This window comes from Capricornis sumatraensis, chromosome 8 (genome assembly GCF_032405125.1).
Source record: "Capricornis sumatraensis isolate serow.1 chromosome 8, serow.2, whole genome shotgun sequence".
Lineage (NCBI taxonomy): Eukaryota > Metazoa > Chordata > Mammalia > Artiodactyla > Bovidae > Capricornis > Capricornis sumatraensis.
Genome location: NC_091076.1, coordinates 73274932 through 73289107, shown reverse-complemented (window position 1 = coordinate 73289107; position 14176 = coordinate 73274932). Strand labels below are relative to the sequence as shown.

The window sequence follows — 14176 nt, the reverse complement described above, 5'->3', positions numbered from 1 at the left end:
TACCTCTCTAGGGCTCTGTAAAGAGAAGGCATGGCTAGAGGAAAGAGCTTGGTTCTTTCTATCTGCTTTCAAGTTAGACTCTACATGCCAAAGAATGAAGCTGGACCTTTACCTGAAACCATGTGCAAAAGCTAACTCAAAAATAACTCAAGTAATTTAGTTGATTTAAGAGCTAAAACTATAGAACTCTTAGAAGAAAACATAAGCCCAAAGCTTATAACATTGGATTTGGCATCTTTTCTTGGCTCTGAAACCAAAGGCACGGGCAACAAAAGAAAAAACAAGCAAATCAGACTTGATGAAAAGTGAAATATTTAGTGCCTAGAGTGGCAATACCAACAGAGTATTCTGTTGGCAGTTGTCTGCAGGCAACCGACAGAATGGGAGAAAATATTGCAAATCATATAGCTGCTAAGGGATTACTATCCAGATTATGTAAAGAAATCCTAGACTCAAGAACAGCAACAACAAACCCAATTAAAAATGGACAAAGGACTTGCATAGGTATTTCTCCAAAGAAGATAAGCACCTGAAATAAGCGTATGGAAAGATGCTCTTAGCATCACTGATCATTAGGGAAATGCCAGTCAGACGACATCAAGGTACCTTATTGTCCTAATACTCGTTAGCATGGCTACTATCCAAAAAAAAAAAAAAAAGTGTTGGTGAGGATGCAGAGAAATTGGAGCCCTTGTGCACCGTTGATGGGAATGTAAAATGGTCCAGCCATTATGAGAAACAATATGGCAGTTTTCCAAAAATTTTAGACTAGAATTACTATGTAATCCAGCAATACCACTTCTGGGTTTATACCCAAAAGAATTGAAAATGAGACTTGAACAGATTTACTTGCACACCAATGTTCAGAGCAGTATTATTCACAATAGCCCAAGAGTGAAAATATCCCAGATGTCCACTAACAGATGAATGGATAAAGAAACTGTGGTACATTCATGCAATGGACTATTATTCAGCTGTGAAAAAAGAACCTTGGGAATGTTAGGCTTAGTGAAACAAGCCAGACATAGAAGGACAAACACTGTACGATTCCACTTACATGAAGTGCCTAGAATAGACAACTTCATAGAAACAGAAAGTATGATAGAGGTTACCAGGGCTGGAGGGAGGGAAGAATAGAGTTATTGCTTAATGAGTACAAAGTTCTAGTTTGGGCTGGTGAAAAAGTTCTGGAAATGGATAGTGTTGATGATTGCACAATATTATGAATGTACTAAAACTGTCCACTTTGACATAGTTAAAATGATAATTTTTAAAATATTTACCACAATAAAAAGAATTAACCAGAAAATTGTTCCATCTTGGACTTCCCTGGTGGTCCATCCATTAAGACTCCGAGCTTCCTCAGCAGGGGGCACTGGTTCAATCCCTGGGTGGGAAACTTAACACCTACCATGCCACAGAGTGCACCCCCACCAAAAGAAAAACGTTTTTCATCTCACTTCCACACATTTTTTATCCTAACATTCCAAAAGAAAATTTGACATATTAAAAAAAAAGACCATCCATTTGCTTTTCAAAACTTTTAATTACTGAGTTAAACTTGGTGCTGCAAGAAAGAATGAGTTATTGCAGCTTAGTTCTTAATTACACTAAAGAACAATTACAAAAACATTGAGTTTGTCATCATTTTGGATTAAGATTAAAGAATAGTCATTGTTAGGCAAGAAGAGTTTTCCTGTTATTACTGTTCATCACAACTTTTTTGTTTGAATAGGATTTGCAGAGTTAACCTAATTTAAAACAACACAGAAACAAATAGAGCAAAGAATAGGATCTGTGTGTATCAGATATACGTGGGTTATTGTCCTCATATTTTCTGGACTGGAATAAATTTTGAACAGGCAAGCACACCTGAATTAAATAAAATCTTTTCTTATTTTTCTTTCTCTGTTATTTATTTTGAGATTTTTTTCTATCTTGTGTTTAAATAGTAATAAAACCATATTTGACATTAAATGAAAGATAATGTTTTGTGAAATTTCCATATATACACAAATGCATCACACTGAATCACAACGTGAAAGGTATTTCTTGTGGTAGATCTTTGTAAACAGAAATTTGAAAAATAGTTTTCTGAACATTCTTCAGTTTTGACTTTGATTACCCCTTTAACCCAAGAGTTGCTTAAGAGGATTTTTAGTTCCCCTTTTGTTCATATTTTTTTTCATTGCACTGTATAGTCAGAGTATAGGCTAGGTTATTCTATACTGTTTTTCTTTATTGGAAGAAAGGTGTATGTTTGTATATTTCTATATTAGAGAATTCATATACTTTTAAACACTTTGCAAACTGAAACAATTTCAGATTTTCTTGCAAAAATAAGGTAAAGAATGGCTGTGCAGCACCCTTCTTTCAGTTTCTCCAGATGTTAGCAGTTCATTACACTAACCGTATGATTCATCTTCTCTCTTCCTCTTCTTCAGTCTTCTCTCCCCCTCCCTCTTCTCACTCTCTCCCTTCCTCCCTCTCTCCCCTCTGTCAGCTGTTCACTCAGGTATTTTCAATAAAGTTTAGGTGGAGACTACGTCTTAGTACAGACTCTTGTGTATTATGTCATTCTCCACACCCAAACTTCTGTATAATGCATTAATCCAAGGAATGGTTTATTGGCCAGTAATTATGAGATATAGAATAAAAAGTGTACGGGACTTCCCTGGAAGTCCAATGGTTAAGAATCTGTCTTCCAGTGTAGGGGACTCAGGTTCAATCCCTGCTGGGGGAACTAAAAGTTTCCACGTGATGTGGGCTTACTGAGCGCACGTGCTCTAGAGCCCATATGCCGCAGTGAAGACGCAGCACAGCCCCAAAATAAATAAATAAAGTGTATTCTGTCCTCTAAATAGAAATTCTACTCCCTTTGTCTCTCAGACCAAAGGTGGTTTCCCCAGTCATGTTCCATAACACATCCAACCTCTTTCGTCCCAGTATTTTATAGGCACTCACTCCTGTTTCAGGTGCGATGGTTCATTTCCCTTGAAATAACAAATCTGTGCCTTTTTTTTTTTGGTCATTGTTTTTTCTTTCTTCGTGAAGACCTGAGGATGAGATGTTTTTAAAAAGGCTTTCTGGAGGCTACGTTGTTGGAAAGGACCCTGACGCTTCCCTTTTCTACAGAGAAAAAGGAAACAAAAAATTTCAGGCGAAGGATTATATGGGAGCCGCAGTGCTGTACTCTAAGGTAAGACCTACCCCAGCCGAGCAGGAGGAGTTGTCTCGACAGTTCAACAGTGCATATTTCTTCAAAAGATAGAACCATTCTTGCTAAGTGGTATAGCCACTAGTAACCTTGTCTGTTAATTCTGGATTGGATTTGAAAAAGAAAACTGGCACAACTCTGCTTCTGTTCATATTCTGAAACAAAGGAGAGTTTGTATTGTATGTCCCAAATTCCGTCAAGAAACTTCTCTTCACATATTCCCTCAGGCACAAGTGTAGCAAGCCTTACTGGAAGCCTTGGCCTCCCTCACCCATGTCTGTTAGGTCTCACTGAACTGTGTGCCTTTTTTGTCTGAATAACTGATGAGGCTGTTAGTGTGTGATAGTCCCAATTTAGAGAGAAGTTGGATTTGGGGGCTAGCCACCAGGTTAGCTTATAGCCAGTGTGACTTAGATTAAGGCTCAGTTCAAGTCACTCAGTCATATCCGACTCTTTGCGATCCCATGGACTGCAGCACACCAGGCTTCCCTATCCATCACCAACTCCTAGAGCTTGCTCAAACTCCTGTTCATCAAGTCGGCGATACCATCCAACCGTCTCATCCTCTATTGTCCCCTTCTTCTCTTGCCTTCAATCTTACCCAGCATCAGGGTCTTTTCCAAGGAGTCAGTTCTTCGCATCAGGTGGCCAATGTATCGGAGTTTTGCTTCAGCATCAGTCCTCCCAATGAATATTCAGGACTGATTTTCTTTAGGATTGACTGGTTTGATCTCTTCACGGTTCAGTGGACTCTCAACAGTCTTCTCCACCACCACAGTTCAAAAGCATCAATTCTTCAGCACTCAGCTTTCTTTATGGTCCACCTCTCCCATCCATACATGACTACTGGAAAAATCATAGCTTTGACTAGACAGACCTTTGTTGGCAAAGTCTCTGGTTTTTAATATGCTGCCTAGGTTGATCATAGCTTTTCTTCCAAGGGGCCCCATCTGCAGTGATTTTGGAGCCCCAAAAAGTAGTCTTTCACTGTTTCCATTGTTTCCCCATCTATCTGCCATAAAATGATGGGACCGAGTGCCATGATCTTCGTTTTTTGTATGTTGAGTTTTAAGCCAGCTTTTCACTCTCCTCTTTCACTTTCATCAAGAGGCTCTTTAGTTCTTCTTTGCTTTCTGCCATAAGAGTGGTGTCATCTGTGTATCTGAGGTTATTGATATTTCTCCTGGCAATCTTGATTCCAGCTTGTGCTTCATCCAGCCCAGGGTTTCTCATGATGTGCTCTGCATATAAGTTAAATAAGCAGGGTGACGTACTCCTTTTCTTATTTGGAACCAGTCTGTTGTTCCATGTCCGGTTCTAACTGTTGCTTCTTGACCTGCATACAGATTTCTCAGGAGGCAGGTATGGTGGTCTTGTATTCCCATCTCTTGAAGAATTTTCCAGTTTGTTGTGATCTACTGTTCATGAGAACTCCATTAACAGTATGAGAAGGCTTCCAGAGTAGGAACTGGTAAAAGATTCCTGAGTGACTTCCTTCCATAATTTTTTAGAGATAAATATGGGTTTAAATTAAGAATGTATCAATCCCTTGAACCAGGTCTGTGAACCTTGTCTATTGAAAGAATGAGTGTGCAATTGAAGTGAAAGTGAAAGTGACTCTGTTGTGTCCAATTCTTTACGACCCCATGGACCGTACAGTCCATGGAATTCTCCAAGCCAGAATACTGGAGTGGGTAGCCTATCCCTTGTCCAGCGGATCTTTCCGACCCAGGAATGGAACCAGAGTCTCTTGCATTGCAGGTAGATTCTTTACCAACTGAGCTATCAGGGAAGCCAGTGCTTTTGAAGTGAGTACCCCCTACTCTGCATCTTAAACAGACCTATGCTTAAAGTTTGGAATTAGTTTTCCAACTATCAGACTAACAACAGTATCTTCTAAAATTGATAAAAGCTCTGCTTTGTGATGCTACAAGAAGGTATTTATCTGAGTAATGTGTTGGTGATTGCCAAAGAACTAAAACCCACTAGATGCAATGATCACTGATAAATGCCTTAATAGTTCTTTTTCAGAGCTAATCTTTCTTCAGCTGCAAGCATACGCATCATTAATGTGATCGCAGGGAAGTTGTTCAAGGAAAATAAACTAAAAAAAGTAAAACCAGATGAAAAATTAAGATTTGTTCTGAATGCAGGAGGAGATGAGCCTTCCTGTTTCATGAAGCTAGTATTTTGGTGATTATGGTACTTTGCCGTTTTCCCATAGAGTTGCTATTTTCTTTCTTTTTTGAAATAATATTTGTTGTTTTTATCTGATTGTAAATGTAATATATGTTTACTTCGGAAATACAGAGAAGCATAAAGAGTAAGAAAAAAAATCCCATAACCAGTGATAAGCACTGTTAACATTTTTGCTTACATCCAGCCAGCCTCTTTTTCCTCTGAAAATATGTTTTTCTCGTACAAAATTGTGATAATGCTGTACTTAGTGTTTTGTAACCTGCTTTTTTTCCCCTCAACAATTTATTGTGACCGTTTTCTCATGTTATTAAATTTTCTGCTAGAACATGATTTTTTTACGGCTGGCTTAGTGTTCCATTACAGAGAACTATACTTGATTTAACATCTCCTAATGTTGGCAGATTGTTTGGTATCATAAGGCTGCAAGGAGCATCTTTCTATGTAAATATTTGTACACACCTGATTATTTCCTCAGGATAAATTCCTTGAAGGGCAATTGCTGGGTCAATTGAATGTGATTTTTTTTTTTTTATAGGCCTTTGGCACTTGATGCTAAATCTTTCTCCAGGAAAAAGCTAGTTACTCCCCTTCTACCAGAGCATGGGATGTTCATTTCTCTATATCCTAAGCAATACTGATTATTACGGTATTATTATCATTATTTTATCTATTTATTCTGGCATAGGAAATGTGCTTACATAGTCAGAATTTTAAAGGCATGAGGATATACAGTGCCGTCTGCTTCCTCTGTTCCCCAGCCACCTCATTTCCATCTCCAAAAGCGAGTGGCACTGATGCTGTTAAAAGGTATTTTTCCAGAGGTACCTCACCAAACACAAATAAATACAAATAATCTGCCACCCCTGCACACATGCACTCTTTTCATGTAAATAACATTCTACACACACTGTTAAGCACTGCAGTTTTTCCACTTCTGTTCCATTGTATGGATGTAATGTTAATTTATTAGCATCTTCTAGATCAATATTTGTTTCCTATCTTTCGTTACTTCAAACAATTCAGTGATGAGAAGCCTTTCATGTATGTTATTTTGCATATATGTGTAGGATAAGAGATTATATCTGTAGGATTAATCCCTAGGAGAGGAATTGCTGGGTCAGTGGAGATACAGATACATGTATAAATGTAGTGTATATGCTCAGTCGTGTCTGAGCCTTTGTGGCCGCATGGACTGTAGCCCGCTAGTCTCCTCTGCGTGGAATTTTCCAGGCAAGAGTACTGGAGTGGGTTACCATCTCTGGCTCCAGGGAATCTTCCCGACCCACGGATCAAACCTGTGTCTCATGTGACCCCTGCATCAGCAGGTGGATTCTTTACCACTAACCAACTAGAAAGCCTCAGCACGTTTATATTGAGATGCATGTATTGCTGAATCGCCTCAGTAGTCGTGCAGCTAGTTTACATTCCCACTAGCAATGTAGAAAAAATGTCTTTCATTCCTATGCCAGCAGAGTATCCTATCAATTTTACTTTTCTTCGCTGATCTGATAAGTAAAAAATAGCATCTCAGCAGAGTTTTAATTTGCATTTTGCTGATTATGAATGAGGTTGAGCATTTTTCATTTGTTTAAGGGCCGTTTATATTTCCCATGAGAATTGTTCCTATCATTTGCTTATTTTCCTACTAAATTATTACTTGTCATCTTATTGATCTGTAGGACTGTTCATAAAGAAATGAGCCCTTTGCCTGTAATAGGAGTTGCAAATATTTTTTTCCAGTTCAATATTTGTCTTTTGATATTGTTATTGGTTTTTGCTCCGAAGAAATTTTTTATTTTTATGTGATCACATTTATTAACCTTTTATGACTTCTGGGTTTTGTGTCATAATTAGAAAGGTATTTCTCACTCCAGCATCACTTTGGACTATTCATGTAGTTTCTTCTAGTGCTCTTAAACAGTTGCAGTTTTTACATTAAGGTTTTGATCCACTGGGAACTTATCCTAATGAAAGTTTTATCATCTGTTGAGAAGCAACTTTATTTTTCCTTGGTGGCTACTTGTGCCAGTACTTTCATTGAATAATCCCAATCTTTTCTCCAGTGATTGGAGATGCCACCTTTATGGTTATTCCTTGCCGATTTGGTGGTAGAAAAAAGTAGCCTTTGTCTGCTTTCGTTTTCATGTATTTAACTATCTGTCTATGAATTGTTTCCCACATGTCATTAGCATTTCTTCTTGTGTGAATTTCTGTTTGCTCCCCTCACACTGGTATGTGCCGGGTTACACTCCTCAGTTTTCGTTTACCGTGAGTGTTGTCTTGTGCCTGACACTGTGTCTGAAGCTGCTGTCTTCAGAATGCTGCACATATTTATTTCCTCACCTAATCTTCTCAGGTCTGCTCTAAGGTACTTAAAAATGAAGCAGATGAAGCACAAAGAGATCCAGTAACTTGTCCCAATTGTATACAGTCTTTTGTAGCAGAGCCCCTGTTATCTGGAAAAAAAAACTCTGAAGATGCTAGTTTCCACGTATATGCCTTTAACCGGTTCATTGTTCTTCAGGGAGTATCACATTCGGGGCCCAACTCTACGGACATTTCACTGTGCTATGCCAATCGCTCTGCAGCCCTCTTCCACCTGGGTCAGTATGAAGTGAGTATCAGAATGCCTGGTGAGATTGGAGAGGATCGCAGGGGGTTCCCAGGGGCCCTAGACCTTCATCCTTGCTTCTGCCTCGGAACACTAAGATTGGGCCCTGTGCACCTGGTTGAATCAGAAGCAAATTGATAATCCTCCCGAACTTGTTCTTCCTCATCGTTCACTTCACTTGTCACAGGTTATTATGTAGGGTGGTGTTGGTTGGCAGGAAAGAGATGTGCACGTTCCCCAGGGCCATGGACTCTGTCCAGTGGGTCAGCAGTCCTCAGGTGTTAAGATCGATTGTGATATACGCAGCTGTTGCTAATAATGCTTTCGGTTCTAAGTGTTTGCAAACTATTTATTTGTTTGGGTTATTTTTTTTTTTTAATAAGTAGATGAGTGGGTTTAAGAATATCCCTGTAGGGCTTCTGGGTGGCTCAGTGGTAAAGAATCTGTCTGCCAACTCAGGAGATGCAGGTTTGATCCCTGATCAGGGAAGATCCCACGTGCTGCAGAACAACTAAGTCGGTGCTCCACAACTATTGAGTTTATGCTCTAGAGCCCGGGAGCCACAGCTGCTGAGAGAGAGCCCTAGAGCTCGTGCCCCGCAACAAGAGAAGCCACCTCAATGAGAAGGCCGCACCGCAACTAGAGAGCAGCCCCTTTCCTCCACCACTAGAGAAAAACCTGAGCAGCTATGAAGACCCAGCACAATCAAAACTAGAAAGGTGGCGGGGGTGGGGGAAACAGCTATTTGAGTAATCACAAGTTTACACGTAAGCCCTTTGGTCCAAAAGAGAAAAGCAAGAATCTAACTCCAGTCCCCCAGCAAGAAAAGCCTGGGCTACTGAAGGCAGCAATGGGAAGACCTTGTGAAGCAGTTAGCCCTTTATATCTTCCCTATATTTTTACTTCTTACAATAATGATTCCCATATATTAAGCACATACTGTGTTCAGGCACCTTTTTAACACTTCAGGTATATTACCTTGTTTTCGTCTTTACTTCTATCCTGTGAGGTATTATTATCCCCATTTTTTTCCGATGTGGAAACTTAAACACTGAGAAACTAATTCACTTGCATAAGGTCATACAACTAGTAAGAGGCAGAGTCTGTACTGGGATGCCCTCTTAATCACCATAATATGCCTTTTCTATCTGTAAAACTTTTTTCCCTAGAATCAAAAATAGTTAATGACAGTTAAACATAATACCTTCAGCATGTATTTCTAATCATTAAAAGATCCCAGTACAATATGATTTAAAGAAATAAGCACGTGGTTGTAGTTGCTCTATTTTTAATAATCCTTCACTCACTTGTAGATTTTTGTTAAGACTTCCAAGTGAATATTTTATAGAGTGGGGACTAACGGTCATTTGGGAATCTACTTTCTGTTTTTAGACATGCCTTAAAGACATCGTCAGAGCACAGACGCATGGGTATCCAGAAAGATTGCAACCCAAGCTGCTGTTGCGTAAGGCAGAGTGTCTGGTGACCCTGGGGAGACCACAGGAGGCAAGCCAGACCATCATTGATCTTGAAAGTAGCTTTGCTGCCAAGCCAACCCTCTCAGCTTCCCAGTTTCAGATTCTGCAGAGAACCCTCTGTCGTGTGAAAGTGAAGGTACAAGAAAAGGAGAATCTCCCAGAGATCTTCCCAGAGGCTCTAACCAAAACCTTTGAGGGTGTGGACCTAAGGGAAGAGAATGAACAAATTCCCGGCGCCTCGTCCTCTGTCGCCTTACATATAGACCCTTTAAAAGGCCGCTTTCTGGTTGCCACAAAAGATATCCTCCCAGGAGAGCTTTTGGTGAAAGAGGATGCTTTTGTGAGTGTCCTTAACCCAGGAGAAGTGCCACTGAGGCCTCGTAGCCTGGAGAGCAAGTGGGACATCCAAGCTACCAATGGGGACCTTCACTGTCACCGATGTCTGAGGCATACTCTGGCCCCGGTTCCCTGTGAAGGATGCAGCTATGCCAAGTATTGCAGCCAGGAGTGTATGCAGCAGGCCTGGGATCGCTACCATAGTGTGGAGTGTTCTCTGGGGGCTCTGCTTCTCACACTGGGTGTGTTTTGTCATGTTGCCCTGAGGTCGACTCTCTTAGCTAGGTTTGAGGATGTTGGCAAAGTCATAAAGAAGCTCTGTGGTGAGATGAGTAACCAGGGCATCTGCTTACCCGAAAGCAAGAATCTGGCACAGATACTCAAATATGACCAGGGAGGAGAGGGGGGAAAAACGGACAAAGCAGTTGAGACCCCAATTCCTGGATGTGATACTAATGGGAAATATGAAAGGAATTATAATGCCATCTTCCACCTTTTACCCCATACTGAAAACCATAGCCCTGAGTACAAATTCCTCTGTGCTGTAAGTGTTTCTGCACTGTGCAGGCAGCTCGAAGCAGCTGGTTTACAGGCCTTCACAACAGATCTGAAACCAACTAAGCTGAAAGCTGCAGAGACTCCTGTGTTGTGTGCAGAGCTGAATGTTTGGGGAGTGGCCATGCTGAGACACATGTTACAGCTGCAGTGTAATGCTCAGGCAATAACGACCATCCAGCAAACAGGTAAGAGGAAACCTCTTTATTCTGCCTTACAATATTGTTCTTGATGGAGCTAACATTTGCAGTGGAGAAAGAACCGTAAAGGAGAACAGTAGTCAAATCAGTGGCTTAAGGGAAGACACAGCTGTCTTATGCTTATGCCATCGAGAAGCTCTGTGACTTTAAATTACTTTGATCCTACTCTGCCTCAGCTTTCTCATCTGTAAAATGGGTAGTTTAATCTCACCTAACATTACAGAGTTGTGAAGCTGATGTGCTTATCTCTAAAAATAAAGTTAAAAATCCTATCCCCCCCAAAAAAAAACTCTGTTACACTGTTAATTTTTGTTTTAACTGAAATTTTAAATTTTATTTATGTATGATTGTGCTGAGTCTTCATTGCTGTGCACAGGCTTTCTGTAGTTGCAGTGAGCAGTGGCTACTCTAGTTGTGGTGCAGAGGCTTTTCATTACAGTGGCTTCTCTTGTTGCAGAGCATGGGCTCTAGGGTGCATTGGCCTCAGTAGTTGTGGCACGTGTGCTCAGTAGGTATGGTGCACAGGCTTAATTGCCCCGGAGCATGTGGAATCTTCTTGGATCAGAGATCAAACACATGTCTCCTGCATCGGCAGGCAGATCCTTAACCACTGGACCACCAGGGAAATCCTACACTGTTAATTTTTTATTGTGAAGGAAAGCTCAAACAATCTAGACAAAACAGTCACAACAAATAAGACTGCAGACGGAGCAGGGTCTATAGTTAAAGTATCAGAATCTTAACTTACTCCTGTGACACAGCTATTCTTGTCTCTTTTCAAACGACAGATTTTCCCCTCCATTCTTCTGTTTTACATTTCCAAGAGAGGAATCTGGCCCAGCGCAGCTTTTCAGGCAGCACTGCTGTAGTGGGCTATATGACTGTTTCTGATCAAACATGGATTGCCATGTCTGTGTTTGGGCTGCCTTTGGTCTCAGGGCTGTTGCTAGACAGAGACCAGCCTAGCCCTATTTTCCTGAACTAGACCCTGGAGATGAGGCTGTTAAGGTAGATGGGGAGGTTACCTGTGCCCAGCATCCTGAGTGCCACCTCTCATATGATTGTGCTGACAACAGATACTATTATTAGCAAAGAAATGGTGTTTCCAACATTTCTGTTGTTTGATCTCCATTTTAGCAGACAGTGTGTTTCAATTCAGTCAGCTCAGGATACTTTTCTCAATTTCCTAATTAGCTCTCTGGAGGGGAGGAATGAGGTCATATCTACACCTAGGATTTATAGGCAAATATTAAATGTGGCTTCACTGAACTATATATGCTTAGCTCTTTTGATTGTCTCACATGAGGTAATGTAGAATTCTGTCAATGTTTTGTTTATATTTTTTCTCTCTAATTTTAATTCAGCTGCCAAGTTATACAGTGTATAGGTATTTCATTGGACATATTTTGGGGCAGGACTCAATTCCCCATCCTGAAGCACAGGAAACATCCCAAAATAGCACTGGCCTCATCCCGTGATACAACAGAATCGCACTGCAAGCCAGTCTCCGTTGTCTTCTCTGCCTTTTGGTGCTTTGAGCTGTTGCTACCTTCTAAAATATATCTGTTGAGTGTTTCTCCAGAATTGTGTTTTCCCTCAGGCACATTCACTGGCATTTTAAAAAATACTGTTTTCATTTTGTTTTGTTTTTCTGAATATAAAGAGTAGTATATAGAGCTTCCAGATTATACAGCAGCAAGCTACCACCTCTTGATTCTATTATGTCTTGCCTCTAAAATACTAAGTAGAACATATGCGAAAAGATATAAATGTCAGTAGCTTGCAAAACTATGGAAACTGTTGTCTGCGAAAAACAATAGTGGCGACCACTAACTCAGGCTGAATCCTTGAGGCAGGATGGCAAAGCCAGAGGGACAAACATGTTTTCCATCCACCCTCCTTCATTGGCCTCCCCCTTATGGTCAGAGAATCATAAGCCTAAATGTTTTTATTCCCTGTGCATGGTATTGCATCACAGTCAATTTTTTATTTACACAGCAAGTTTTGGGTAAAATTTTTCACAAGTTGTTAAGAATTAATTTTGGTAGGAAGAATATGTATAGTCAGGAACACTTGTATCTTCTGTGGCTGAAAAGGACTAGAAAAATAGATACGTACCATAATACTGGTCACCTGCAGTGATTGGAAAAGGAGACTCTGTCTTCATCTATGAGGTTCTAGTATTTTATGCATGATTTATTCTTACTTATGTTTTAACTGTATATACATAGAAAAAAACAACACTAGAAGTAAAAATACCAAAGTCTTAATTAGCAGTGATGAATTCTGAAAGTGGAAATAATGGGTGATTATGGCTTTTTTTTTTAACATATCTGTATTTGTAAAATTAAAAACATGTATTCACACTGTGGTAACATTATTCTAGTAAATTTAAAATTGGTTGTATACCTTTCCCTTCATTCTAGGGAAACGAAAAATATTCAAAAAAAATAGTTTACAGAGCAAAAGATAGGAAAATTATAAAAATGAGTCTTTAACAATAAATATAAATGGACTAAACTCTATTAAATGAATCTTTTAGGATGGGTCAGAAAGATTAAAATCCAACTATATTCTGTTTACAAAAAGTGTTAGTTGCTCAGTTGTGTCCTACTCTTTGCAACTCCATGGATTATAGCCTGCCAGACTTCTCTGTCCATGGGATTCTCCAGGCAAGAATACTGGAGTGGGTTGCCATTCCCTTCTCCAGGTGACACTTGAAACAACATGAAGTGTTTGGGCAAGACATGTCAGGAATCACAAGCAAATCAGGGTATTAATACAAAACAGTAGAACCCAAGGTAAGATATCTAGTAAAACAAAGAGGCATTTTATTTTTGTAAAGGAAACTTTTCTGAAATATATCATCAAGCTTAGCTCTCAGGAACATAGAGATTGTGTCTGTAAAACAAAAGTGACTAAGTATACATGGAGAAACTGGCAAAAACTCCATGGTTATAAGAAACTTTAATATGCCACTTTGATAAAATATATTAAAAATAAGGATATAGAAACCAAGATAACATAATAAAATAGGGAATTCAGAGATATAGTCATCAAAGCTTGTGTCCCATAGACCAGGGTTTAGCCAACTTTTTCTGTAAAGGGCCAGATAGTAAATATCTGGGGCTTTGCAGACCATATGTTCTCTTTTGCAGCCACTCAGCTGCAGTTGTAGCATGAAAGCAATGATAAACAGTATACAAATGAATGTGCCTGGCTGGGCTCCAATAAAAATTTATTATGGATGCTGAATTCCTTACAGTTTTTCATTTCATGAGAATTTTCTTTTGAACCACTTAAAAAGGTAGACACCAGACTCCCCTGATGGTCCAGTAGTTAAGAATCCACCTGCCAGTGCAGGGGACATGGGTTCGATCTCTGGTCCTGGAAGATTCCACGTGCCGAGGAGCAGCTAAGCCTGCGGGCCGCAACTACTGAAGCCCTCGCCCCGGAGCCCACATACTGCAGCAAGAGAAGTGCCCGCAACAAGAAGCCCCGTGCACAGCACAGACGACCCAGGGCAGCCAGAAATGAGAATAAATAAATGACTTTTAAAAATGCAAAAGCCATTCTTAGG

The 14176-nt window shown here is 40.0% G+C and overlaps 1 protein-coding gene across 1 annotated transcript in view; it reads left to right on the top strand.

Moving 5' to 3' along the window:
- SMYD4 (SET and MYND domain containing 4) overlaps positions 1-14176 on the top strand; it is a 36738-nt gene that overhangs the window by 11546 nt on the left and 11016 nt on the right. Inside the window, exons 2-4 of the mRNA XM_068978607.1 lie at positions 3055-3199; positions 7941-8030; positions 9420-10584. Of these exons, the coding sequence (XP_068834708.1) occupies positions 3055-3199; positions 7941-8030; positions 9420-10584 (1400 nt within the window). The remainder of the gene's footprint in view (positions 1-3054; positions 3200-7940; positions 8031-9419; positions 10585-14176) is intronic.